This window comes from Didymella exigua (genome assembly GCF_010094145.1).
Source record: "Didymella exigua CBS 183.55 unplaced genomic scaffold M421scaffold_24, whole genome shotgun sequence".
NCBI lineage: Eukaryota > Fungi > Ascomycota > Dothideomycetes > Pleosporales > Didymellaceae > Didymella > Didymella exigua.
The window spans coordinates 89,260-114,652 of NW_022984798.1; the positions used below are offsets into that span (position 1 = coordinate 89,260).

The window sequence follows — 25,393 nt, forward strand, 5'->3', positions numbered from 1 at the left end:
ATGACGATGTTTGATGGACCTGGTATGTTTTGCTGGAAGCAGGCGCAAACTTAGTACCTTCGTCACAGTAGAACTTACCGTATAAGGGCGCAGTATCACGAGATTGAATAAAATTGATAAAATACCCCGCTGTCATCCTAGTATTGGACGTAAGGGTTCCTTCTTCACTTTCACTTGCATCTGCCCGTTTGCTTGTTAGTCATAGCTTCGCCTCTCAATCCTTCCGCCCGGAATTTTCACCTCAACACAAGCACTGCAACGAAAGCAGGTCAAACTTATGCCAGCTCCACCATCGGTCTGGGGCCGACTGTAGCTTCAGACCAAGGCACTTCACCTTCGCCAGCCTGGCGGTACCTCCAATCTCCACCAACATAGCAACATCAGCAAAAGAGATTAAGGAGAACCCTGTGCGCATGGAGTACGTTGCTACTACTCGTGGTGAGTGCGGAGGAAGCTGACACACATGTTGGGCAGCAGCGCGCCGGGGCATCGTCACCGTCGAAGTGGGGCCCGAGTGTGTCAAGTACTAGGTCCATCGAGTAGTTCTCGCCCAGTACTCAGAGCACTTCAAGAGGGCTTTGGAGGGTCCATGGAAAGAAGCAGAAGAAGGCGTCGTACGATTGGAAGATGTCGAGCCTAAGACGTATAAGTTCTCTTATTCAATTTGCTGGCGTTTACTCATGCTATCAGTTGACTTCTTTGTAAACTAGATCTACACGCCAGACTATCTGATTATACACATAGAGATGTCAGCTGCGGGAGAGGAACAGCCCGACCAGTCCTGGGAAATCGACAGTATCAAGGCAGAGATCTTCGGTGATAGACTCCTCGCCTCTGAATTCGCCCAAACTATCCGGGAGGAACTAGTCGAGCGTCTCACACTCGGCCCAGATGTTAAGTAGGAAACGGTCATCTGGGCGTATGCCAATCTTGAGACTGGCCATACGATACTGAAACTTCTGGTGGATGTACGCTGCAAAGGCTACTTTGTCAAAAGAGACAATGATCATAACCATTTTCTGTCTCTACACGATCAACTACCGAAAAGGTTTCTGTTGGACGTCATGGATAGGTACAGTGAAGTTGGTAGTATGGCGGAGAAGGATCTGGGTGACCATGACTACCGTGGTCCCGATTCGGGAGAGAAGAGAAAGACCTGCGGTAGTTGGTAGAGAGAGGTACAAGCGAAACTCAGGCCTTTCATGTATGCGGTGGGGATATGGGTCCGTTATCGTACATGGAGCTCGTTCATGGCAAATTCTACGAAGCGTGTCAGAATAATTGGAACAAGTAACAAAGGTCCTGACAAAGCGCTCCAAGGACAGAGGGCTGTCAGATCATCAGTGAGTAATGATCAGTGCTCGTAGCTTCTACCTTCACCCAAGGTTTATATCAGAACCATTCACTGCTCCACCGCGCAGCTTCCTTCCCTTACCATTACACGCAACAAATGACAATGACAAGTAACGGCGAGAAGGAGGAAGTTTTGCTTCTCCTGTCCGCGCCCAGGACTCAGGAAGTAAAGTGGCAAAGCTAACAGCTATTTGCAGAGAGATCGTACGCAGTAATGTGGTCACTATCGAAGGCGGCCCTTAGGCAGTGAAGTACCGCGTGCACGAACCTTAAGCTGTTAGCCAGACTGATATAAGCACAGTGCCAAACCTGCGATTTATGAAATGCTCTTATACCTTCAGCCGTACTGTTTCTGTGATCATGACCTTGGTTCAAGGTACCACCAGCCTCGCCTTCATTTACACTCCCTCTCTCGCCGAGACAAGCTGCCACTGCTCCACGTCGCCGCCGTGGAAAAAAGCACGATAGATCATTTCCGGGTAAGTTTCTGCTCTTCATAGTTTCGCATTGAGCGCTCTAATGTATCTGGTGATGTAGCGTGTGAGACTATCGTCACTGTTGTGGTTGGGCGGTAGGTGAATAGTTGGTGTCTTTTTTAACCGTGGGATCGAATGGGGCGAGAGGATGGTTCACACAGAGTTTCTATTAAAGGAGAATTGCTTACCACTGTCACAGTACATCGAGATACAAATGACCTTCCTACACATCGTTAGGAAACACCGTGCTCTCGGTATCGTTGAGGCGAAAGTACTTTGCATCCAGCTGCTTCGCCTGGACAGCCTTTCATGCCGCGAAATTCCGAGGCAAGACCCGCGCGGAGAAGTTGTGAGGCAGTGTTACCCAGACAAAATTAAGGCCGTAGAGTAGGATGTTGTTTAAGTGCTGTGGGCCCACCGAATTAAGGGCGCAGAGTGAAGCGGTTAACTCGTGGATGTGATAACACTCGTAGCAAGACAGATTGAGCAAGTCGGCGAATAAGTCAGCACAATTTCACACGCTGGAGTTCGTGTCTCGTGATTCACGATTGCGTCGTGCTCAAGCTGGAGTATCTTGTACCGTGCCCCCTAGAGATCTCAAGCCTTAAGGTCTTGTCGCGTGCCATTTGTTCCTGGAAGTGGGTCGAGTACATGGTGAGGATGCTCTCGGGACTTTCGAAACTCAGGCCTTGTGCTATGACCGTGACTAGAGGGTCTGGCGCCGTCCTGAGCGCATGAGCTGATGCTTCAAACGTTTGTGCCATCTGATGATGTACGCGACATTGTGCCATCTACGCGTCTGAGGTACCCTGGGCATGTTGATCGCTGCTCTCATTTTCCTAGGTCAAGGTTCGTCGAACAGCTACTAGCCGAGATTCGATCAAGCGTTCGAATGTGTGTCTGCTGTAGAGGACACCGAGAAGGGAAACGAGTCGTGGCTTGTTGGTTCTCGTCACAAGCTTGATAGTTTCAACCCATTCCAACGCCAGTGCTTACAACCCCAGACACCTCATCTGTAACCGTCACTACAGTGAGCTACCTCCATTTGTTCAGCTTGCTTTTCTGGAAGCATATCAACTGAGACTCGAGCTGAGTTGGGTACCTAGGACCGCCTTCAGCGAAGGTGAAATCGTCGTCGTCGACATCGCAAATGGTATCAAACATCACATTCGCCGATGTTTGCCCGTTCAGCACAGCCAATACCTTGAACACAGCTCTGAAGTCCGTGGAAGGAGGTCAAAGAGGGCATGCTTCGTCTTGAAAATGTGCAGCGTAAGCCGTGTGGGCATCTATTCGCTCGTGAGCATTTGACCTGTTTCTAGCAAGCCCTAAAGTCGACATCTTCGTGACATGGCTGTATACTCAGACGATCACGGTGCGGTCTCAGTCTGGAAAGACTATGGATGACCTGGCGGACATTGCGGAGCTTGGAGCGATCATGCTCGGCGATCGCCTCCTGGTACCATCTTTCCAGAAGGCGATGAAGGCCCACACCATCGAGTTGCACACCAGCAGAAGCAGAGCGGCACCCTTCAGCGTCATCGCATACGCGTATCGAAACCTGCGCGATGACAGCTATATTCTCGAGATGCTTGCAGAGATGCATGTCAACTTCGACGTCGAGACGGTCCCCACGAAGACCGCTGGGCATGTCGAAGTCGAGACCGATTTACCTTCCGGATCCCCCCACAGTGTCATGCACAAGTATGCACAGAAGAACGTCGTGTCGAACCGGGACCGAGCGCGCGCATGCGACTACCTCGGACACAGCACTCCCACCAGAAGACGCTACAGTGAAAAGTGTACCAGGTGCCTCAGAACTATGAGCAGCAATTACACCGAGACGGACGAGGAGTACTGCGATGAAGTCTGCGGGAGCTTCGGTCATCTATGAGCCCGAATATTATCAGAGGATCTGATTGTTGGATGGAATTAGTTTCGGGGGGTTTAATGGAGAGCTGCGAAACGCAAATCAAGGTCCCAGCTCAGGTTTACAGCCAGGCAAGTGTGCGTAGACCATAGAGGAACGGAAGCGGATATGGCTCGTACGGGAGCGGATAGACGCTCGAACCAGCGTCAGCCGTATGCGCTTTGCGTGACATAGCGGACGGGGAGGAAGAGAGACAAAATCGCGCCTCTCAGGTGCTGCGTAATCAAGAATATCATTGTACACCCCACATACCGGTATCGACGGTGCGATATGAAGAGGTTTTCCCCGCATAACGTATGAGATAGAAGCTGCATTCCTCTGTTAATTTCTCCATAATCTTGCGCTTGCCAGGCATCGTTGACAACGGTCGAGCAGTATCGCCGGCCTTTGCGTCACACCTGAGACATCTAGCCTTCCAAATCTCTTTCAATCTATGTGCTGTGCCTCGCTACCGGATAAACTTGAGCAGGCCTACGCAAGAATTTCCAGACCTTGACGGAATTTCTTATCTTGCGGAAGGGGATGCAATATCTGCAATAAATCTAAGTGTGCTGGGATCATGAGACCTCTTTACGTAGAGTTTTGAATGAACGGCAGTTGAGGTCGTGATCGTCATCGCTGGCATCGCCGATAAATTGTGCTAACGTTCAATCGCCGCGGCTTTTTGCACGTACACAATGCACATCCATGGCCTTGATGGTGCTTAACGCGGGTCAATATACCTCTTTTCAGGGTCTCCTTTCGCTGCTTGTGAGGAACAAGATGTTGCTGGCTCCTTACTCGAGGCATTGCGACCAGTCTCAGGCGAGTGGCAGTCTTGGAGACGCAGCCCTCATCTATCGTATGGCGTCCGCCGAGCTCGTAACTACTGCGTGCCGTGTTTTTATCGAGTCTCGAAGCTGAAGGACGCTGTTCAGAGGGTGCCTGCAGGCTCGGGAGGTCCAAAGATGTTACTCTGCGACACATACCAAGCCCCATTCTCCACCAATCCCCGCATTTTCGCCGTGTGCCGCTGCGGCCAGCCGTCAGCAATTTGTCGATGGGCCCAGATGGAGCATAAGGCGATGGTGAATCATGAGTAAATGTAACGGCTATCATTGGTGCAATAATTGAACGCTTGGCGGTCGATCTCGAACCGACGGACAAATTCAAGGCCCAGCAGTCGGTGACCTTACCAAGCATCCCGCCCTGGCCCGCATGCGCACAACTGCCCCAGAAGATGTGACTTTAGCGGCCATTCTAACGGCATATTCACCGTCCAGCCATAGAACGGGTTTAGAGGGAGACAAACGCGCGGGTTTCGCGGAAGCTTGGTGCTTCCACCTGGCTTGGATATGGTGCTATCTTACATACTATCAGTCTTCAGACGCACGGCGATCAATCTTCACTTTGTTTTATATCGCATCAGACGGTTAGACCTGCAGCCATCCTCTGTTTTGGAGGTCTGTATTCATCCATAAGCTGCCCCACAGCCCGGGTCTTTCGTCGAGGACACGGAGACATGGTAGAGGCGGCGGCCGTTGGAACCTGTCAATTGTATACCGCCCGCCGCATCGTCGCCGAAATCCAGCACCGCGTTAACGGCTTCAACGCCTACGGTTAATACTGCCTTCCTCGAGTAGCGCGCGACACTCGTCGCTCACATCGCAGCCTTACATGGCGACCATGGTGCAGGCCGAGAGCGTAACCACGACGCACCTCAAGACTCCTGAGGTCACTATCGATGTCCACGAGGTCCCCGGCGCGGTAAAGCCGTCGCTGCTGATCCTCCACAACGAAGGAGAAGAGGACATCGTGGGCATATTTGCAGATGTACTGGGACAGAAGTGGGAGTCCACGTCCTCGGTAGACGTTGCGAAAGCAGGGCCCCCAGAGACGGTCTATGGCTTGGGAATAGGAGCTGTTGGCGCACAACTGGACGGCTGGGACCGGTCAAGATTACTGATCAACACACACCGCGTGGACGGAGGCCATGAGCTGGACGAAGCCCTCACTGACCGCTGCGACTACGAGTACCTCTACACACGCACGCCATTCTTTCGGCGAGACGTCTCGCGCTACCTCTCCCTGATCTTGGGGCAGATTGCGCCTCACAGAGATCTGGCGAAGAAAGCGCGCACCACACTCATCTCCACGACCTTCCCCGACGTACACGCCGCGCTACCAAACCTCGATATACTCTCAGTCGGCGCCGACGCCATCGAGATACGTGTGGATCTGCTGGAAGAGCCACTCGCAGATGGCACTGTGGCGAAGGCGCCCACTAAGATACCCAGTCTGAATTATGTGGGAGAGCAGGTCATGATCCTGCGCCAGCGCACAGAGCTGCCCATCATCTATACAACGCGATGCACCAACGAGAACGGCCGGTTCCCCATGGACGATCCCAATCTCTTTTACAAGTACTTGGCGCGCGCGATACAATGGGGTTGCGAATACATTGACGTGGAACTGTGGTTGCCAGAGGAGATTAGACGGAAGCTTGCAGAAAACAAGGGCTGCAGCAAAATCATCTCTGCGTTTCACGACTTCTCGGGCACGTTCCGGTGGACAGCGCCAGAGACACAAAGACTGTTCGAACGGGGAGCGGTGTACGGAGACATCGTAAAGATGTACGCGCTAGTAAATTCCATGCAGGAGAATTACGAGCTTGAGTACTTCAGATCGACCATCCAAACGAAGTATCCACACCCGCCTTTTTCTGGACTGAACATGGGCCCGACTGGGCAGCTGTCACGTACCATGAACAAGATCTTCACTCCGATAACACATCCACTGCTGCCAATGATTGCAGCGCCTGGCCAACTAAGTGCTGCCGAGATTAACGCAGCACTCCACACCATGGGTCAGGTGCCAAAACAGGACATCTATGGTATCGGCAGTGTCCGGTCCACTTCACAAGCAATGTTCTTCGAGAAGTGCTTCAACGAACTTAGCTTGCCGCATTCTTTCATGTTTGCGCCTAGAACACCAAAGGCCTCGATCGAACACATCCTTCGACGACCTAATTTTGGAGGAGCATACATCAATCCTCCATTAGCGGCATCTTCGGCTGCATATCTGCCCTCCCTGTCGAATGCTGCGCGGGCTATCGGACAGGTGGACACGGTGCTGGTACGCCCAGGCACTAACAGCCCATCCTTCATCGGTGACAATGCGAGATGGAAGGGTATTCGCGCAACATTGACCCGCGATTTCGTGCCTTCGGCATATAGCGGAGCAGCCGCACTTCTCCTTGCCAGCAATGAGGCTGACGCATCAGCATCGATCTTCGCACTGAAGAGTTTAGGCATAGGGCCAATCTACACAATAGGTTTCAGATCGAACGGCCCACTTTCAACCGATGTGCAGCCTGTGCGCTCCGTAGAGGACGTAAAACGATTGCAGCAGCCGTTTGTTATCATTTCGGCACTTCCAGCAGAGAAATCGCTACTCGTGATTCCTTTGTTGAAGCACTACAGAGTTGACGGACGTAATGGCAGCACGAACGGGCACGGCGGTGCCGGAGGGAAGCCTGCAGGCAAGGTGTTCGTCGACTTGGCCAGTGGGCCCCGTAAAGCTGACCCACTGGCTATTGCAATGTCGGCAGGTTGGACTGCATACGGGATTAGTGATGTCTCGGCGTGGACCACAGTCGAAACACTCAGGCAGCTTGTTGGGCAGAACGTGTGCTACGATTTCGTACGGTTAGCATCTGGGAGGGGTCTTTTTTAGAGTCGAGTAATCAACACAAGTATCATACAGATGAGTTCACGTAACGGTCTGTGGCTAATATGCACCGGGAGCAACGTACAGGGCGGGATAGTCCTGAATCCTTTTCGTACGCACCAGGTCATTCACCGCCAATCGCTGCTGCAGATTGCCGGCGCTCCCAGGCCATCCCGGATGGCTCGAGATGAGAATGCCTCGTGGGCGCCGTGCAGTAGTGCACTGCACACTCAGTACTGGCATCGACCACATGCTGGCAGTTGCAGAGGTCTGGATTGGCTCGCTTGCAGCAGTCTCAGCTACCCCGGATTTCTCACAACTCGAAAGGTACGTGCCACTTTTGCTCCGGCGCCAAAGAACTGCGCTATACTGCGCACAGAATAATGCGTGCGACGCATGCAATCTAACGCCCAAATTGCAGCCAAATGTCAGGGCTACTACAGCCGAGGCAGAGTGCGCTGCTGCAGAGGACTGCATTCAGTGGACCGCTGCGCACTAGCCTCCACCCCCGGCCATGGCCTCATGATGCACTCAGATTTGCTGCCCTCTCCGCACTTGCGTGCCCTGGCCCCTGGGCGTCTGCTGCTTGGATGCGCCGTAGCCATAAGCGCGCCGAGCAGCGACAAGCATACGGCCTTCGGTCCAACGGTGCTTCACGACTGCCGCATAAAGATGGCCCGAGATCGCCCATCACGCGGTGCCCCAGTAGTCTCCAGCCGTTCGGCCCAGCATTTCCTGGTACTGTCCTGCGATTCACGCACGCGAACTCGTTTCAGTCCGAGAAGGCGTTCGCTCCCGCAGATGCTCATCAAGCCTTGCTCTGTGCGAGCCCCCTGCGCATCCCCACTGTCAGAGGCCTTAATTTGAACTACTGCAGCTGGCGTGTGCATGCTCATTGCCGTGAGCTTTCTTCTTCCCAACGTCTCGTTCGCGCTGTGACGTTCCAAGTGCTGGCCGCCGTATCATGCTTCTTCGTTGTTCCAACCCGCCGTTATAATGTCCACCGAGGTCTCGCAGTCACTGGCAGCCGCGATGTCGAGGCCTCAGATCGGCATCGACCGTCTGCCTGCCCGCCGGGTCTCGAACGAGCCGCGAGAGGCTATGAATTGCAAAAGCTGTCGCAAGCGAAAGGTGGTGTAGCTCTTCCACGTGGTGACGACTGCGCTGACAGGCTGTCCACAGATCAAGTGCAACCGGACACGACCAACCTGTGAAGCGTGTCAAGTGTTTGCTGTTCCTTGCATCTACGGTATGCTCCACTTGCTGAAGGGTGCTTGCAGTCATGTGTTAACACCCCGCCAGACGCAGTGCCAAAGAAGAGAGGACCCAAGACCGATGTCCTCGAGGCCTTGCTGAAGCGCGTCGATGGCCTGGAAAAGCGCCTCCACTCAGAAGGAAAGAGCGATGAGCTGGTTGAGGAGCTCTCCTCTGCGATCCACGATGCCGCCGACAGCTCCAAAGCCAGCAAAGCCTCACCGAACTCACAACACGCTGTCGACATTGCGCCAAATCACAGCAACACAAATATCAGCAGTCAGCTGATGTCGCCCATTGAACCAAAGTGCGGAGCCGCAACTGCACTTGCATGAGCCTTCCACGTGCTAACGTCTCGCAGCATACAAATACCAGCGCTTGCTCCAGATCTATTGCTCGACACCTACTTCGCCAGATTCCACGGAAAGCCATATTACATCCTCGACGAGGCAACGACGCGGCAGCGGTTACAAGCTAACCAGCTACCGTCACATCTAGCATTCGCGATTTACGCAGTCAGCGCAAGGTAGGACACCTCCCCTTGAAAGCTGCGCTGGAGGCTAACTTGTCCAGATATGCACCTCACTTCGGCGGCTACAATGCCGCAGTACGAATGGGCTCCGAGTACGCGCGACGAGCACGATTGGAGCTTGACATCGACGAGCCTTCAATTGAGGCATTGCAGACATTGATGCTTCTTTCTCAGGCAAGCTTTCAGCTGGGGAAAGGCAAGAAGACGTTCATGCTTCTCAGTAAGGTCCACAGCACCCCTGGACACGATCAGACAGCTAACACCAGGTTCAGACGCCGCCACAAGCATGGCATTTGCTCTCGATCTCCACCGCGAACTGCCACAAGGCTTGAAAGTCACACCCGCCGAACGAGAGGGGCGGCGACGACTCTTCTGGTCATGCTACCTCATGGACCGATTTGCAGCCACTGGCTCCAAGCGCCCTTCCCTTGTACCAGACGAATCGATCGTACTTCGCCTACCAAGCTGGCAGCTGCACCCTGGCGCAATGCTGCTAGAAGGCGACTACTTCCCCAACGGACAGAACTTGCAATATATGGGCGGCTCTGGAAAGGGAGGACAAGGCAGCATGGGCATGCTCATTGGCATCGCCAGAATTCTGGGCATCACAAACCGCTACCTTGCGGCCGGAGGTGTCAAGGGTGACTCGCACTTCCCCTGGCATTCACTCTCCAACCTCTCCAAGATCCGTCAGGAGCTCGACATCTGGGCATCGGAAACACAAGATACATTCACCTCGATCGAGGCGTTGTTTGGACAAACCGACAGCACTATCCTAGTCCTCTCGAAGCTAGTGTATCACTTGATACATTGCTTGATCTACCGCCCATTTCTACCGGTTGATCTGACTGAACTCTCGGGAACATCACAGCATCAACCCTGGCAGATTGAAGCAACAAACTTGTGCTTTCTTCATGCTAATGCGATCGCTGAACTAGTTGAAATAGGAAGAGCCTCCTCTATCATCGATTGGCCGGCTTTCGTAGGCTACTGCGTGTGCACCGCTGGTACTATTCACGTACATGGCGCGCACTACCCTGCAAGGGAAGGAGAAGTATTCTCCGTCAGTGCAGAGTTTCTCTCTCGGGAGATGCAGCAGCTCTCTGAGCTACGTTTCATTTGGACAGGGGCCCAGCACCAGCGAGAGACCCTACAGACCATTTACGGATGCCACACCGAGCTTGTCACATCATTGGCGAGCAACCCAATGCGCTTTTCCCCTGTGTTTCAACTCGAGGATTTCTTCGACAGGTACCCAGGCCAAGTGTTCGATGGATCGCACGTCACTTTCACAGATATACAGGTGGAGTCTATCCATGAGGGGTCAGTATCACCGTAATCCATAAAGCTACGATGCTAACTAGTTCCCCAGGCTTGCGACGTACAACATCGAACAGCGCAATAACATGTACATGAGCAGTGGCATAGTCGGTAGCTACCAACAACAGCAGCCTGTGCAGCCTCACTACTCTAACGGCCAGCCTAACAAGAGGCGCCGAGCAACGCACTCCAAAGCAACACCTCAGATACAATCGGCACCCCTGCCGACGCCTACATCTGCCAACTACCCTCTGACCGTCAAGACTTCAAGACCCTCCGATGCCGGGCTTTCCGACACAACCTCGAACCCAAGCCCTGGCGACACACGGGTCAACGGATCAACGCATCCTCCTCACCCACCGTTCACACCACCCCCAAACAACAGCACGATCAACATGCCGAGTGCAACTAACGGGACCCACACCAACCAGGCTGGTGGTCTCGCCCTTCCATTCAGTCCGAACTTCTCCTTCTCGCCACTGCCGCAATTTGCAAGCCTTGCTCCATCGCCAGTGCCTCGTGCGGCGCACCTTAGTGCGAACAACGACACCCAAATACCGCATTTCGATCCGATGCTAAGTATGCCGACACCCTACGACCAGCAGCCGACACCAGGCGCCGGCAGCACGTCAGGCGCATCAGTGCATACAGATCCAGATAGCAAGGATCCATTCCTGAGCCTACTGGAGCAGCTCGCAGAGAATGAAGTTAGCCGTGGTGGACCCAGCGAACTGGACTTCTTTTTGAGTGGGCAGAGCGGGTGACTTCTTTCAGCTGCCTGAAAAGGACATACCTCCGCGAAGGTTCCGCGGTACATCAAAATTCCCAACGCATCAGATCGCTAACCACATTTCATCATCACTTCGCTTCTGTAAATATTGTAATAGCTTTGAAAGCTACAGCACGGCATTTCTAGGGACATCACAAGTTGGATGAAGACCGGGAGTGGTCATCACCTTTTGGACAGCAGCGAGGCGCTTTGGGATCCTGGAAGCTGGTGTATGAATCATTGACACCATCATGGGATCACGTACAGGAAAAACGGTCCTAGAGATGTACTAGCCATCATATTGTACATGTGTAATGAGCGAATATCATTACCTCGCAACGGATTGCATTGCGACGCACTTCATGTACCTTTTCCGATCGGTTCTGCTAGTCCTGCAACCTCGATCCTAAAGAGAAATCGCAAATCCGTGGGTTCCTAGGTAGTAGTCACCGTATAAGGACAAGGACCTCGGTGGCAGCGCCGACCCACTCAAACTCACGCCACACTTCTTGTGGGATTTGATTGATTATCTCCACCTTCCAGTCCATCTCCACACACACTGTGTGGATGACCAGAATACGGGCTGTGGAGAAGCTGACAGCGCCCGAGCAATAGGGACGGGCATGCTACCCACGATAGAAGCTTAACCGGCCCGGCCGCGGAATTTTGCCAATGCGGTTAGTGCTAGAAGCCGAGGTTAGTGCTCGAAAGAGGAGTGTGGTCAAGTGGTCGAGTGAGCTCCTTGTGAAGGATCGATATCCTGGGAGGATAACGGTGGGCACTGGTGCCCCAGATCTGCTCGACCAAGCACCCCGGCTTCTGGCTCAAGGCAGGGTGCTCACTGCTGACGGAGGTACTGGGGTACTGGAGCTTAGCGAGCGGGCTAAAACGGTGCGAATACGGATGCGAGATGGGTGTCATGGGCGCGAAATCGTCGGACTGTTACAATGCCGGGGTTTGAGGAGATGAGTTGTGTGATGGCATTCAATGTCTGCTCCGTCACAACTCATCTGTCTGTTGTCCCTCCTGTTGTGCATGTACAGCTCCAACATTCGTCAGCTACCGGAGCCATGTTTTGATAGATTGGAAGGATCATATTGATCTCACTGCTTGATGGGCCACTGTTGAGAAGCATCCGACCTGGCTGTTCTTGCCTGTTCCACCCAATCATTGCAATCACGCTCCACGATTCTTCAACTCACCGAAATCGGAGTTGACAGCCAGACCCTGTCCACCCCGGCCACGTTGCCATCTGCGAGGGTCTAGACAAAGTGGCAGTGATCATCAGGGCCAGTGGGTGCTGAGACCAGAATGAGGGCACAGGCCCGAGTCCACACAAGGGTGTTGATGAAGGCAGTGGTAGGGCTGTGTCTGATCAACAGTTGATCTTGCAGTCCCGGTGCAGCTTCGAGAATGAAGAGTGATCTCTGGAAGGTGGATACTAGGGAACCTGGGGTATAGAGGCATAGTCGTGAACCCTGTGTACGTGATGGAAGTCGTATTGCTGTAGGATAGTATGCCGCATTGAGACCGCGAGAATGAGAGAGACCACCGGACAAGAGCAGAGGTGTGTCAGACTGTGGTGTTCCACGTGCAGGACTGGCAATATTGCATGCATTAGACCAAACAACGGTTTGCAAGCGAAGCGTGGGGGAAGCTCGTCCCTCATGCAGGACCCGTAATTGCTTCTCGTAGCGATCATGTCGGTAGACAAAAGGAAAACTTTGTTGATTTCCTAGAGCTGCGGCGGGTACGGGACGAAGTAATGCAGCGTGGTTGAAGCGTTGATGATTGATGCGTGTAATTGATTATTCACATGTCATTCAGGGCAAGGGGCTGTGTCAAATAAATCAACTTGGTTTCTATGTTGATCCATACGCTTTCGCCTTGTATGGACGCCTGATCTACCTCTTGCATGCTGAATATACACGCGGTGGAGTGGATACACGATTTAGGTCATGGTGACCAGCTCCTCTGCAGAGACGGGATGGATAGCCTGCATATTAAGTTAGCTCAGTTTAAGCACGGTAGTACAACCGCCAAGTTCGTTTCCCCGCATCCACGGCCTTGTTGTGCTTGTGCTGGTGCCTGACACGGTCTGCATACGCCTCACCCGCCAGCGTAGCACTTGGCGCACGTGGCGCGGGAAAGGAACAAGACCGGAAGGAAAGGGTCACACTTACCACACAGTTATCAAAGTCCTGCTTTGTAGCACCCATCTTGATCGCCACACCGAAGCCCTGCAGAATCTCACTGCTGCCCTGACCCAGGATGTGCAGACCGACGACCTTCTCCTCCTCACCAACGCAGACGATCTTGTACGCTGTGGGCTGCTTCTCCTCGGGCTCCATCATGGCGAAGTACATGGCTGTGAATTCGGTCTTGTAGATCTTGACCTTGTCACCGTACTTCTCGCGCGCTTCCGGCTCAGTAAGACCAATGGAACCGATCTCAGGGTGCGCGAAGACAACGCTGGGAATATTGTCGTAGACGAGATGGGCATCCTTCTTGCCGCCAAAAAGACGGTCTGACAGACGGCGACCGGCCGCGATGGCAACAGGAGTCAGCTCGTAGCCGCGGTCGCAGACATCGCCGATGGCGAAGATGTTCTTGAGATTGGTGTTCTGGTACTCGTCCGTTACAATGTGGTTCTTGTCGTTGAGCTTGATGCCAAAGTCCTTGATGTGCAGGTCTTCGATCTCAGGGTCACGACCGGTTGCGAAGAGGACGGCCTCCACTTCGACTGTGCCGGTCTTCTTGGAGTCCTTCTCTTCGTATGTAACGCGCTTCATGCCGTTGCCAATGTCCTCGACCTTGATGATCGATGTGCCCTTGTACAGGTTGATGCCCTGGCGCTCGTACTCTTTGGTGACAGCGTCCTGGATCATAGGGTCGAAGGTTCGCAGGAGCTTGTCGCCACGAATGAAGAAGTGTGTCTTGCTGCCCAGTGCGTGAAGCATACCCGTCATCTCAACACCAATGTATCCTGCACCGCTCGTGGCAATGCTCTTGGGCTGCTTCTCGAGGTCGAAGAAGCCATCGCTGTCGATGGTGAGCTCCTTGCCAGGAATATCGGGCTTCTTCGGTCGACCGCCGGTCGCGATGAGGATGTGCTTTGCCTTGACACGCTGGGTGCCTCCGTTCTCGAGCGCAATCTCTACCTCGTTCTCGGCGACAAACTTCGCGCGTCCCCTGATGTGCTTGATCTCATCTTTGTCGAGGTTCCTCTCGTAAATGCCGTTCAAGCGCTTAACGTAGGCGTCGCGCTTGTTCTTGAAGTATGGCCAGTCGAACTCAGGTTGCTCCTTGACCTGGAAACCGTATGCCTTTGCGTCCTTGAATGTCTCGGCGATCGCGGCAGCATTCCATGTGACCTTCTTGGGCACACACCCAACGTTCACGCAGGTACCGCCATAGCGGCTCGATTCGACTGCAACAACCTTTGCGCCGTGCTTTGCAGCTCGTCTTGCGGAGGCGATACCTCCACTGCCGATACCAAGGACGAGGTAGTCGGCTTCTTCAGTGTTCTCGATAGGTGCCATTCTGACTGTTGACGTGGAGAAGTGGGAAGAGAGATTCGATAGGCGCGTAGAAGCCAGTTTTACTTCGGTGGTGGCTTGGAAGTGGGACCGGGGGAGGAAGCTCGTGGATGGAGGGGTACTATGCGAGAGACTCGGTGTGTGAGCTCGTAGCCTACAAACAATTGTTCTACGCATTAATGCAGCAAGTGGGGTACCGGCTCAACTTATAAGATGACGCAAGGATAACCAAAAATGGATTTGCAATTGCAGTTTAGTAAGCCTATTCGTCCGGTGCTCCGAATGCAGAAACGCTTCACTGCTTGGTGAGCGGCCAGCAAATGCGTGGTCTAGAAGACTGAACGAATGAGTGTTGACAGATAGGGACCGAGCTCGTCACTATGCAATGCGTGCGCGACTTGTCCTGTACGAGGCGCACAAAGAACGCGAAATGAAATGGCTTTTTCGAGATGGTGATGACGGAAGTCTCGAGCGTCAATTGCGGAAGGCGTGCATAGCGCTAACCTCCTTTTGATAGCTAGGCTGCGCTGACCTCATGGATTCGAGCTGGAGCTTCACAACAGCTCGTATGATCACGCGTTGAACTTCAAGCCTCTTCCAGGTACAATAGCTAAGATACTGGGCATGGGAATATGCACATTGTTAACAGCTAGACGACTATATTCCTTCAGTTGAATTCCTGGAGCGACCACACCGCGATACGAACACCTCTACCGCAAGCATGGGTGGAAGACTTTCAACGCCGAAAGGAGCTGATGGTATGAACGAGAGTTCAAAACCTCACTCCAATGATGCACCTGCACGTCTCTCGCGGGGTGGCGGGATTATCAATGGTCGAGTGGGTGCTCTCCAAGCGTGACAGCATAAGCAACTGCTGAGTCCAGACAGACCATGATGGCACCACTGGCTGCCATCACGATGGCCGGCATCCTCTTCGTCTACGCCAGAACCTCGATCCGCGCCGCCAAACTGAACGCTCAGAAACACAGGGAGGCAGATGGAGGGCAGATCAGCTGGCACAAGGAGAGCTTGAGGCGACATGGTCAACTAGAACGCGTGGACAACGATCGCGACACCTTGAAAGAGGCGCTTGCTTCGAGCTTCTCAAGGAACAAGAAGAGGACCAATACAGAAACTGAAGAGAAGCCACGCAGAGCGTACTCGAAAGACGAGGAGGAGCTGCGCAGAATCGTAGGCAAGAAGGACTGATTGCAGCACTCTCTCTGGATGTGCTGGAGTTTTTATTCAGACTGCGTTTCAGTACATCGACGAGGCTCTCAGGTCAGTAACACGTGCGTGCGCTTTGATCAGCGATAGCCGTGGTGGACGACTGCTCGAGGTATTATATGCAATGAGGGTCAGCAAGACTGCCACGTGCAGTGCAATCGACATGTCATGGCATCAGACTTGGCACCGCAATCTAGCATGTGGAAACGGTGCGATAAATACAAAGAAGCCTAAAAGAGCCGCGGCCACCACGGTCGGGCACCTCCGCGGCCGGTAGCCTCTTGTCTTACACGACAGCTGTGAACCAGACTTCAGCAGCATGCATCACATTCACTGAAGCTGCAAGACATCAGCGGCCATGTGCGGCACAAGATAGTAAAGTGCAGACGGTGTAGCGAACCAGAATTGAAGCTCATCATTCGATGTGTCGTCGCAACTGGTCGGTCGCGATCTGATTCGCCGAAGCTCTCATCAGTGCGGTTGTGGCCTCAAGCTTCACATGCTCATGATTGGAAGACCCCGCATTTGACCAGAGCTCTGGAAATGCAAGATGAACGACCAAATCTGACAATGCCATGTATTTGCGACTGCAATTGCTCTTCAAGAAACGAGACCATGAAGCAGTGATATGCGGCGAAGTCTTTAGTGTGTTGCATGAGCGATTTGAGATGTCCAGTCAAGATATGTGTAGTTGGTCAGATCACGGTGCTGTAGCCAATCGCAATAGCTTAGGCTGTTTCGTTGCTTTAGATGGCACGAAACCCCACCACAGCATCATCGTGCTCCCCCGACTCGATACGCAACACAGTCAAACATCAGCCATTGTCACCCACCCTCCCTCGCAGCCATACACGAAAACCCTCCGCCGCCGTCGCGCACCCCCACCGCCCACACCAGCCTGACCTCAAAGCGGTCTTGATGGAGCTTGCCCGGCTACTGGCCCAGTCGCGATTGCCGTAGGAAGACGCCGCGTCTTCCACAGCTAGCGATAGCCAGTATGCCCGAGCAGGAGGAGAGTAGACAGCAGCTCACCGCCATTGCCGGTCCGCCGCGAGACCTCACCGACGTGTCACGAGCTGTGCTGCGCAGCGAGCAGGCCAAAAGATGGACCAAGAGATACAGGACTGAGGTTGCAGCGAGCTCCAGCAGCTTGCTATCGACAGTTGTTGCAGTACGTACAGTACTCAGGAGATGTGCCAATTAAGGTCTCTGCTGATATCTCGCAGTACCCTCTCGATTCCGTGAAGACACGCCTGCAAGCGTACGTGCGCGTCATCGACTTCTACGAGCACTGCTGACTACAATAGCTACAAATTCAACTCCTTCAGCGACTGCGTACGCCACACATATCAAACAGAGGGTGTGCATGGATTCTGGCGAGGTATTGGTCACACATACAATGGTCTGGGTGCAGAGCTGACACGTCCCTGATAGGTGTTTGGTCACCCCTGGCCAGCATCACCCTCGTCCGAACTGTCTCTTTCTCGATATACCAGCGCTCCAAATACACCGTCGACGACTGGATATATCAGGCAACTGGCAGCTCGCCGCTCGTTACTGCCAATACGAAAGGTGCATGGCCTACGCTATCAACGATAACATGCTTCGGTCTTGCAGGAGCCACTGCCGGTGCCACAATCACGGCAATCGCCTGTACGTTGCAATGAATTCTACTACAACTGCGGAGCTAATACAAAGGAAGGCCCGTTTGAGTTGACAAAGCTGAGCGCCCAGATCTCTGTGCTGATGGCTGACCGCAACGACGGCTGCAAGCAAAATGACGCGATACGAAAGAGCTATCAGAACCTAGGAACGATTAAGACTGCGCAAAATTTGGTCAGACATCGAGGCTGGACTGGGCTGTATTCTGGCTTTCATTTGCACTTGCGTAAGGAAATCGGAGTTTTGTGGGGACGGACAAAGACTGACCGACTGTAGTTCGAGACTCGATCGGCACCGGCATCTACTTTGTCACGTATGAAAGCGTGAAGCAGATCCTTGCCAATGCACGAGGCACTTCTCCTACACACCCACTAGCTGTGGTGATTGCTGGAGGACTGTGCGGTCTTGTCAGCTGGGCTTGTGTGAGTTCACTCCCCGCGTAATTCTAGCTGAAGGTACTGACACTGTCTCAGATCTTCCCTATCGACACTGCCAAGAGTATCTATCAGCGCAACTGTCTTGTTGGCGGCAAAGACAAGCAGACTCGGCCAAAGATCCAGTTCCTGAATCCACGGATGTACCGAGGTGAGTCTCCTCCACATCGTCTCTTCCTGTGCAAACTAAACCAACTAATTCTTCAGGTCTGGGGGTCTCTATGTCTCGATCGTGCGTTGTGAACGCCATATTCTTTACCGCATTTGAGTTTACCAAGAAGCGCATCAACCGTATGGATGTCGATGAAGAGCTCCTGCGCCGACACGACGAGGGTGTTGATTGATTTATACCATACCCCAGATCTGCGATTCGATTGTACATGCATAGGATTTGGAGTAGCAGTGCGAAAATAGGAGCACTAAGGAGTCATATTGGCGCCACATACGGTATGTAAGGTAGTATTGATCGAGTGCCTGTTTACTTGCATAGCATTGAATACAATGCAACTCTTACATAACATAGACTTGTCTGGTCTGTTTGAAAGCCGACCTGCATGTCTCGGTCATTCTTCCCCGCCCAGTCAGATACATTGTCCGCCTCCGTTTCCATGCCCTGAAGGGCCTTGGTGCTTCGCTCAAGAAACGAGTTGTCCTTCGTCCTTCACACTCTTGTTGCTGATCCATAGCATGGCGTATACCTCGTCTGGCAGCTGCTCGAGGTCGTATCTATCCTGATTGTCATCACGTGCGTCGACTAGCATTTTTAGGAGCGCTTTTACTTCAGGCATTCCCTCCAAGCCGCATCCAATAGTAGCAATGAACCGCTATCCACGCGCGGAAACAAGCTTCTGGAGTCTTTGGGTCTTATGGTGTCGCGAATCTGTGGAAGGTGACACACCTCAGATAGTTGGATTACTGGAATGGAAGGAAGAGTTGTTCTGCTGACTGGGTGAAGAAGGTAGATCAAGCTTGGCAGTGACAGCTCGCATCCGCTCATGGAAGTTTGCCCCCGGACGTTGCTGCTCCAGCTCGCTGTGCTTCATACCTGCACCTCAACGGGCCATCTGGAAATATGTCCCCTCCCTGTTCACACTACTTCCCAAACTTTTCGATGCGTGGCATCTCATTTGTCGCCTCTCTCGTCGTCTGAGGTATGTCCATGGTCGTCGCAACGATCCAGAACTTTCTTAGTGCCGCATGTATCTTAGCATGATACCCACCAAGAAGTCTTGTGGCAGTTGTGATTTAAGCTCCAGCTCCCCACTATTTTCGCTATCTGAGCCTTCACGGAAAACGTGGCAATATGCATCGACCATCGCCTAGGACACAGGGCTTCTGTACAGCAGATGTTCGTATGCGTATATGATGGACGTACAGTAAGTATCGCAGTCTGCGATGAAACTGTCAACAAGTGCGCTTTCCGGTGCAGCCGGAGTGCTGGGACCAGGAAATCGTCGCCGAATTCACAGATGCTCAGCCTATTCAGTTGACGTGTCCGGCTCTGGTGTTCGCGGCCAAAGCGGTGGTCTTTGGGGTATAGCTGGAAGTACAGCCATTCTAGAAAAAACTCGACTGCCGCGTTGTAAATTTTGCGCTCAAGATTCTGCATCTTTCACTGACATGTGCCGCATTCAACATCGTCCAGCGTAATGACGCGCTGTTCAGCTTCCTTCCAGGAGCCATGAAGCGCTCTTTTGAATTAATCTGGGTGCTGCAACATAAGCTCTGGGTGGATATAGTATTCTGTGCCTTCTGGCCCGACCTTGACCTTGGCTACAGCTCCGCGTAGCGAAGATTTGGGTAAGGTATTAGCATGTTGTCGGTGCTGGTCCCCAGCAGGTATGTACCCATAAGCTAGTTGCACGCCATCCGCCGTGGCTATGGCCTCAGCTAGAGTTACTGTCGTCAAATTGGTGTAGCAGCGGTGTAGTCTGAGTGTGGTGGGCACGAGAGGAAAATTCTGCTGAAAGGAGTGGGGTTGTCGAGAGAGGGAGCGAAGAATACAAATGCGTTTAGTCATTGGAATAAGGCGTCTAAGTGAAAGCAACGATGGGTAGTCCGTTCTGGACTTTTCTGGTTCGAGTTTCACTTCCCAGGTGGTCCAGAGATCGGAAAGAAGCTTAAACTGCCAAGTATATTACATGTTGCTTAAGAAGACACTGTGTAAGCGCGTCTGTATGCTTTCGTACTACTCAGAGTCTGCCCCTGCGGTTGCATCCTTGCTTTCCTCCGCGCCATCAAGGAGCTGATAGTCGTCTACGCTGAGCTCAATGTGACGAGAGGAGGTCCACAACTCGCTATAGCGCACCATAACCCGCAACAAAAACTTGTTTGGAAGGCTCCTTCGATGTTCAAGCTCGAGACCTTCATCTTACGTGGAACCGTAGTTCTTGCACTGAAAGTCAATCATCAGCCGGAGAAGATGATTGGCATCAGGTAGATTATTGAAGGCATGGCTGATAACCGCGAAGTATACCGCTTAACCGCCGTCCTGGTAGAGATATAGGTCGACTTGCAATTTCAGCACAGCGCGCTTGAACTCGAGTACTTGGAATCGGTACGTCTGTACGATCTGCAGGACCCTTTCCTTAGCTGTAATTTCGTTCAGATAGTTACCAGGCAGCGTTCGATTGTAGAGCCAGGCTACGAAGACGTCGACTAGAGTGGTAAATTACGCTAGCGCTTGCATGTCAATCTTACGTTTACTTACAGACACCAGTATCAACACCTGTCAATCGGATGGTGTCCTCATCCTCCTCATGCCACGCACCCGTAAGCGCCTCCTTGAAGTAGTCGGGCACGTCGATTGAGTGCACCTCATAAACCTTGTGTTTGCAGTTTTGCGGCTCGAGGATGACGGTCACGATCGTGCCTTCGAAGAGCAATGCTGTACTTTTGGTCAGTTATGGTTTTGTGAGTGGGTGTGCTCGAGCTATTGCAAACCTCAGGAGTCCCTGTTGTGCATTCATAGTGTGCGGAAGTGGAGTGTCGATGTGATAGTGCGGTGAAGGCGCTGGTTTGGTAATTAAACGAATTGAGAAAGCAAGCTCCAGAACGACCACGCTGTCAAGTAAAAGAAGCAAAGGCAACAGAAGGGTTAGGCAAGGGTTTGTGGGGCAAGTGAAGGGTCACGATCCATGATCGAGCGGCTTTCACTTTTCCTGTGATACGCATTCAAAAAGGTCGATTGCAAATAAAACGGCCATCATCAACCAGAAAACTGGTACACTTGACGCCCAGTGAGTGTCACCCAGATGATCGTTGACATTTTAAAGTTTTCCAGCTCCATGTTGCGTCAGTCCTCCACTTCATCTTCCCCTGCATCCTTGCCATCGATTGCTGCCTCGCCGAGCGATGGTATGGGGCGGTGTGTAAGCGCTTAAAAAGATCTTGTGGCCATCAAAGAATATAATCATGAATACAGCTGCAATAAGATCAAACATTGCTAGTAGAGTAACTAGAGATAAAAAGCAAAGACGATAATGATACATGCTGCTCTCAGTCCAAATCACTATCAGTCTCCACATACCTCGATTCCCCCCCACAAGTATCAATCTCCTCACTCAACGTATGCGCATGGTCCTCAAACTGGTCCAGATTATCCTGGTTGAAATTAAGCTCACTATGTCTGTCTTGTATATCAGAGATGAACTGAACAGCTGCAATGGCTTGTTAGTCTCGTCGTCTTGACTGTGACGGTATCCAGAGCCGTGAGCTGAGACCAGTTCCTTCAGTATGAGACAGTTCTGCTCGAAGTTCGAGTATGCAAAGATTACGGCCGAGTAGTCGACCATGTGGTTTTTGAAGAGCCAGAAGACGAGGTTTTTGTAATCGTCTTGGTAAATTACGGTGCAAAGAATCGGTTACCGAAGATATAAGCATGAATCAGGGAGACTTTGAGGTTGGCCCTCCACTTGTGATCATCGTCATCGCCTTGTGTTGCAGGGAAGTCGGGCTCATGCTTCGAGAACTTTTGCCTGTATAACCAGCTCACAAAGATGCCAACCAATTCAATTAGTCACGGCTCACTGGCCTGACAATATCTTACAGGCATCAGCTTCTTTCCACAGACCCTTGGAGACTCTCGTAAAGTACTCCGAGTACTCGGAAAGGAGTGTCTTGTGTACATTGTACTTGCCAAGATCTAGGCCCACAATTACGGTAACGATATCATTTGTTGCGGTTTCGCTACGAAAATGGTTAGTCAGTAACCTACCTCAAAAGCGGAATTAACGAATCCAATGAGCCAAGAGTGATCACTTATGGCTGTGCCCATAGTTCAGCTCGCAGTCTCAGGTAGTTCGAAGGATTCGGATCTGTAACCGAGAAGGTCTTTATGAAAGACACCGGAGATGTTTTAAAGACGAGAACAAGCATTACGGCAAGCACAATAGCGAACAAGTGCGTCGAACTGACTTCGACACCAGCATCCTCCCTTGTCGAGACACGGCTGATCCAGATATTTGTCTTCCTATCAGATGGTCTACTCCGCTTTTGATGGTCCACTCCAGCGCGAGCGGCTTCAGCAGCTCCTTGTTGATGTACACTGCCTGCATGCAACGAAGTGTGATATGCCGACGAGGCTTCCTATGTATTGTTAGAAACTCGACATGTGGTTCGCCTTTCACAACCAGATTGTGCAGAAGATGGCGCAGACGATGCACTATACGGGCATGAAGGAGTTGGATCCGAACGATTGCCAAGCTGAAGAGCTCGATGAGGAAGATTAGACATGGCTCAAGCCCTCGGATTGTAATTGGATTGGATGAAAAGCTGGCAGGCAGGTCCTCTGAGCTTGGGTGAGCATATGATACTGAGTAGCCTCGGTACGCAAGAATGGTGTTGTCAAAACGCGTACTATCAGTCCTAGTATAGTCCGTATCCATGTATGAGTTGCGATAGGTAGTATTACTGGCGATCATGTGAACATGTGCTCAATACCGTAGGGCCGTTTCAGTGGTCCTCGTATGTCGATCGCTCTTACAATGGTCTTACTTACAGTCTTGCACCCAAAAATACCACTCAAAGACGGATCTTTTCGGCAAGTCATGCCCGTTGACTTGCAACTCACGTGGTGGCTACAATGTCACCCCAGGCTTTCCACCGTTGCGCGTGCAGATAGCCGAATGGCAAATTTCAGCTTTGACCGCACGTTCAACGTTGCTGGCGTTGCTGCAGAGTTCACGGTCGGAACCTGTCAGCTTATGGCGACACGCGGTGTCAAACTCGAATTTCAATGCAGCAAAGGGACAACTCTCGGACTGATGTGTTTAACGATTGCGCGTACGCATCAGATTCGGGAAGGTGTCAGCGATGTATAATGCATGAGTAAGGCTACGGGTCCTTTGGTGGATTACGAATAGGGCCGCGGTAAAGTTTGTACGGGCATCACAGCTCGGGAGTTCGGCGCTTTCGCGGCAAGTATCGCCGAGAGGGTTGCCTTATTAATGTTGGGCACATTTGACACGAGATGGCGTAGGTACTGCAGTATCCGACGTCTAGTGAGGGGAGTCTCCGCATCGCTTCCAAGCACCACACGCCCAGAACAAGTCTAGAGGTTCAGGGAGGATGTATCGCAGACAGCTACTGCACCTTTTGCCCTACTTGTAATCATTTGTAGAGAAGTTGTATTTTCGAAAGGCGTCAATAACGCTTCGGCAAAATATCGGAGTCTCAAAGCTGTGACACTACAGTGGTGCGAAATTGTTGGTCAACCTGCCAAAAGCGTCACCCGTAATCGTGGCCTTCGACCTTGTCCTCGGGAATGGAACTGCTCCTTCCAAGAATCATTTTCGACGTATCCTGCTTGTGACCACGACGTCAAATCTCGTCTGGGCAGACCACGCTCAGAAATCCGATGTTTGCCCAAAAGAGGCATGAGCCGATGCTAACGCGTTCTGCGGGGTTAGTGTCCTCGAATCTTGGTCGACGTTACGCAAGTTCAGCCCTATGAAAGGTTGTGTGGGCAAACGCGGGCTTATTATTCCCCTGCATCTGCGACTAAAGGAGACCTGCAAGGAAGGGCACCGCCTGCGCAGAGGTGTTGAGTTGCTGCTGGCCAGCTGTAGGCCACCAAAGCGATGAGCATTATTTTCTCTTTTACCCAGAAAGTCGAGACCAACTTTCTGTCCCGACTTCGTTCACGTCGGGATGATGGGGGGCTTGAAATGATGCTTTCGTGCCTCAGGCGTCATGATCGGCAATCGTGTTACCTCCGACGGCGATTGAGCGACAGAAACTTCGTCAGAATCACGCCGACGCAGGGTCTCACGATCCCGCAGTTGCGGATTGGTGGGCTGTCGCGCTACGTCAAAGCCAGCAAGGCGCCCGCTCTTGAGTCCACTCACTGTGGGCTTGCGGACACCATTCCGCAACCCGCCGATGATCATGATTGCATGGATGCCGCTCTGAGAAGTGATGCACGCCGTCGATGCCCAGCAAGATTTTAATGTTGAAAGATAGGAAACGATGTGCAATCGCAGGACATTGTTTCGCAAATAAAGATCGTGAAGCAGGAGTTGATGCAGAATTGTGGCTGGTGGCTCTGGGAGGACGACTGTTGGTGAGAGTTCCGGAAATACTGACATCATCGGTCATAAACGACGCTTGGCATTTCGCTGAATCAAAGCGCGTGCGAGGAATATCTCTGTCCGCAAAATGTCCAAGTGCATCGGCATCAAGAATCCGAACCATACAGAGCGTTCGAGCCTCGGTATCACCGGTATGCAGCTTGGTAATGTGGCTAGTATCTTCTACACTCCACAAGTCCACCAAAATCGGAGGTCTCGGGGAAGGCGCGCCCGCGTGGCTGTGCCAGCCCTATGAGGACCCTGAAATGCTCTCATCCAATTGAATTCTGCTTGGCCTTCCACAATGGGCATCTTGATTCCACCATCTGTTCATGGCCATGCTTGCGGGACGTTGCAGTGATGACAGCAGCCTTTGCGTGGAATGTGGAGAGACTCCAGTGTAGAGACTTTTTCCTCACGTACCACCCAAGGACTAGTCGCAGATGCTGACATGAATCTACGGAATGCGCGAGCATGGCCTCAAGGCCCAGATGTACTCGGCGGTATGACAGATGCTGCTTGATACAACGCATAGTCATCTTCGGCACCTATCGACGGTTGGACGGTCAAGCTTGGTGCTCTCTGACCAAGCTTGTGCTAAGAGCGACTATGGGCCAATA

The 25,393-nt window shown here is 52.4% G+C and overlaps 10 protein-coding genes across 10 annotated transcripts; 5 read left to right on the forward strand and 5 right to left on the reverse strand.

The window, feature by feature from the left end:
* M421DRAFT_397300 (uncharacterized protein) lies at positions 1 to 997 on the forward strand (the record flags this gene model as incomplete). Its single annotated transcript, XM_033590133.1, has 3 exons — positions 1 to 22; positions 142 to 438; positions 745 to 997. 3 exons carry the CDS (start codon positions 1 to 3, stop codon positions 900 to 902), a joined length of 477 nt encoding a protein of 158 aa, XP_033446294.1. The 3' UTR covers positions 903 to 997.
* A 2,184-nt stretch (positions 998 to 3,181) lies between these two features.
* M421DRAFT_397302 (uncharacterized protein) lies at positions 3,182 to 3,717 on the reverse strand (the record flags this gene model as incomplete). The annotated part of the gene is made up of 2 exons (XM_033590134.1): positions 3,182 to 3,390; positions 3,503 to 3,717. The coding sequence occupies 2 exons, from the start codon at positions 3,715 to 3,717 to the stop codon at positions 3,213 to 3,215; spliced, it is 393 nt and encodes a 130-aa protein (XP_033446295.1). The 3' UTR covers positions 3,182 to 3,212.
* Positions 3,718 to 4,945: 1,228 nt separating this feature from the next.
* Positions 4,946 to 7,504, forward strand: M421DRAFT_423049 (pentafunctional AROM polypeptide). The gene has a single exon (XM_033593344.1). It carries the CDS (start codon positions 5,416 to 5,418, stop codon positions 7,471 to 7,473), a length of 2,058 nt encoding a protein of 685 aa, XP_033446296.1. The 5' UTR covers positions 4,946 to 5,415; the 3' UTR covers positions 7,474 to 7,504.
* Positions 7,505 to 8,463: 959 nt separating this feature from the next.
* M421DRAFT_68521 (uncharacterized protein) lies at positions 8,464 to 11,337 on the forward strand (the record flags this gene model as incomplete). The annotated part of the gene is made up of 7 exons (XM_033596527.1): positions 8,464 to 8,598; positions 8,650 to 8,716; positions 8,770 to 9,028; positions 9,083 to 9,247; positions 9,295 to 9,473; positions 9,526 to 10,576; positions 10,626 to 11,337. 7 exons carry the CDS (start codon positions 8,464 to 8,466, stop codon positions 11,335 to 11,337), a joined length of 2,568 nt encoding a protein of 855 aa, XP_033446297.1.
* Positions 11,338 to 13,293: 1,956 nt separating this feature from the next.
* M421DRAFT_94185 (glutathione reductase) lies at positions 13,294 to 14,884 on the reverse strand (the record flags this gene model as incomplete). Its single annotated transcript, XM_033598181.1, has 2 exons — positions 13,294 to 13,338; positions 13,526 to 14,884. 2 exons carry the CDS (start codon positions 14,882 to 14,884, stop codon positions 13,294 to 13,296), a joined length of 1,404 nt encoding a protein of 467 aa, XP_033446298.1.
* Positions 14,885 to 15,602: 718 nt separating this feature from the next.
* M421DRAFT_68334 (uncharacterized protein) lies at positions 15,603 to 16,090 on the forward strand (the record flags this gene model as incomplete). Its single annotated transcript, XM_033596504.1, has 2 exons — positions 15,603 to 15,719; positions 15,770 to 16,090. 2 exons carry the CDS (start codon positions 15,603 to 15,605, stop codon positions 16,088 to 16,090), a joined length of 438 nt encoding a protein of 145 aa, XP_033446299.1.
* Positions 16,091 to 17,105: 1,015 nt separating this feature from the next.
* M421DRAFT_7276 (mitochondrial carrier) lies at positions 17,106 to 18,548 on the forward strand (the record flags this gene model as incomplete). Its single annotated transcript, XM_033596910.1, has 8 exons — positions 17,106 to 17,279; positions 17,335 to 17,369; positions 17,416 to 17,489; positions 17,543 to 17,761; positions 17,811 to 17,996; positions 18,047 to 18,192; positions 18,244 to 18,355; positions 18,412 to 18,548. 8 exons carry the CDS (start codon positions 17,106 to 17,108, stop codon positions 18,546 to 18,548), a joined length of 1,083 nt encoding a protein of 360 aa, XP_033446300.1.
* Positions 18,549 to 20,683: 2,135 nt separating this feature from the next.
* On the reverse strand, positions 20,684 to 21,998 carry M421DRAFT_7277 (uncharacterized protein; the record flags this gene model as incomplete). Its single annotated transcript, XM_033596914.1, has 3 exons — positions 20,684 to 20,862; positions 20,915 to 21,091; positions 21,857 to 21,998. The coding sequence occupies 3 exons, from the start codon at positions 21,996 to 21,998 to the stop codon at positions 20,684 to 20,686; spliced, it is 498 nt and encodes a 165-aa protein (XP_033446301.1).
* A 537-nt stretch (positions 21,999 to 22,535) lies between these two features.
* On the reverse strand, positions 22,536 to 23,525 carry M421DRAFT_223988 (uncharacterized protein). The gene has a single exon (XM_033588332.1). The coding sequence runs from the start codon at positions 23,124 to 23,126 to the stop codon at positions 22,581 to 22,583; it is 546 nt and encodes a 181-aa protein (XP_033446302.1). The 5' UTR covers positions 23,127 to 23,525; the 3' UTR covers positions 22,536 to 22,580.
* Positions 23,526 to 24,213: 688 nt separating this feature from the next.
* Positions 24,214 to 24,909, reverse strand: M421DRAFT_223991 (uncharacterized protein). The gene has a single exon (XM_033588333.1). It carries the CDS (start codon positions 24,792 to 24,794, stop codon positions 24,345 to 24,347), a length of 450 nt encoding a protein of 149 aa, XP_033446303.1. The 5' UTR covers positions 24,795 to 24,909; the 3' UTR covers positions 24,214 to 24,344.
* Positions 24,910 to 25,393: the final 484 nt, after the last annotated feature.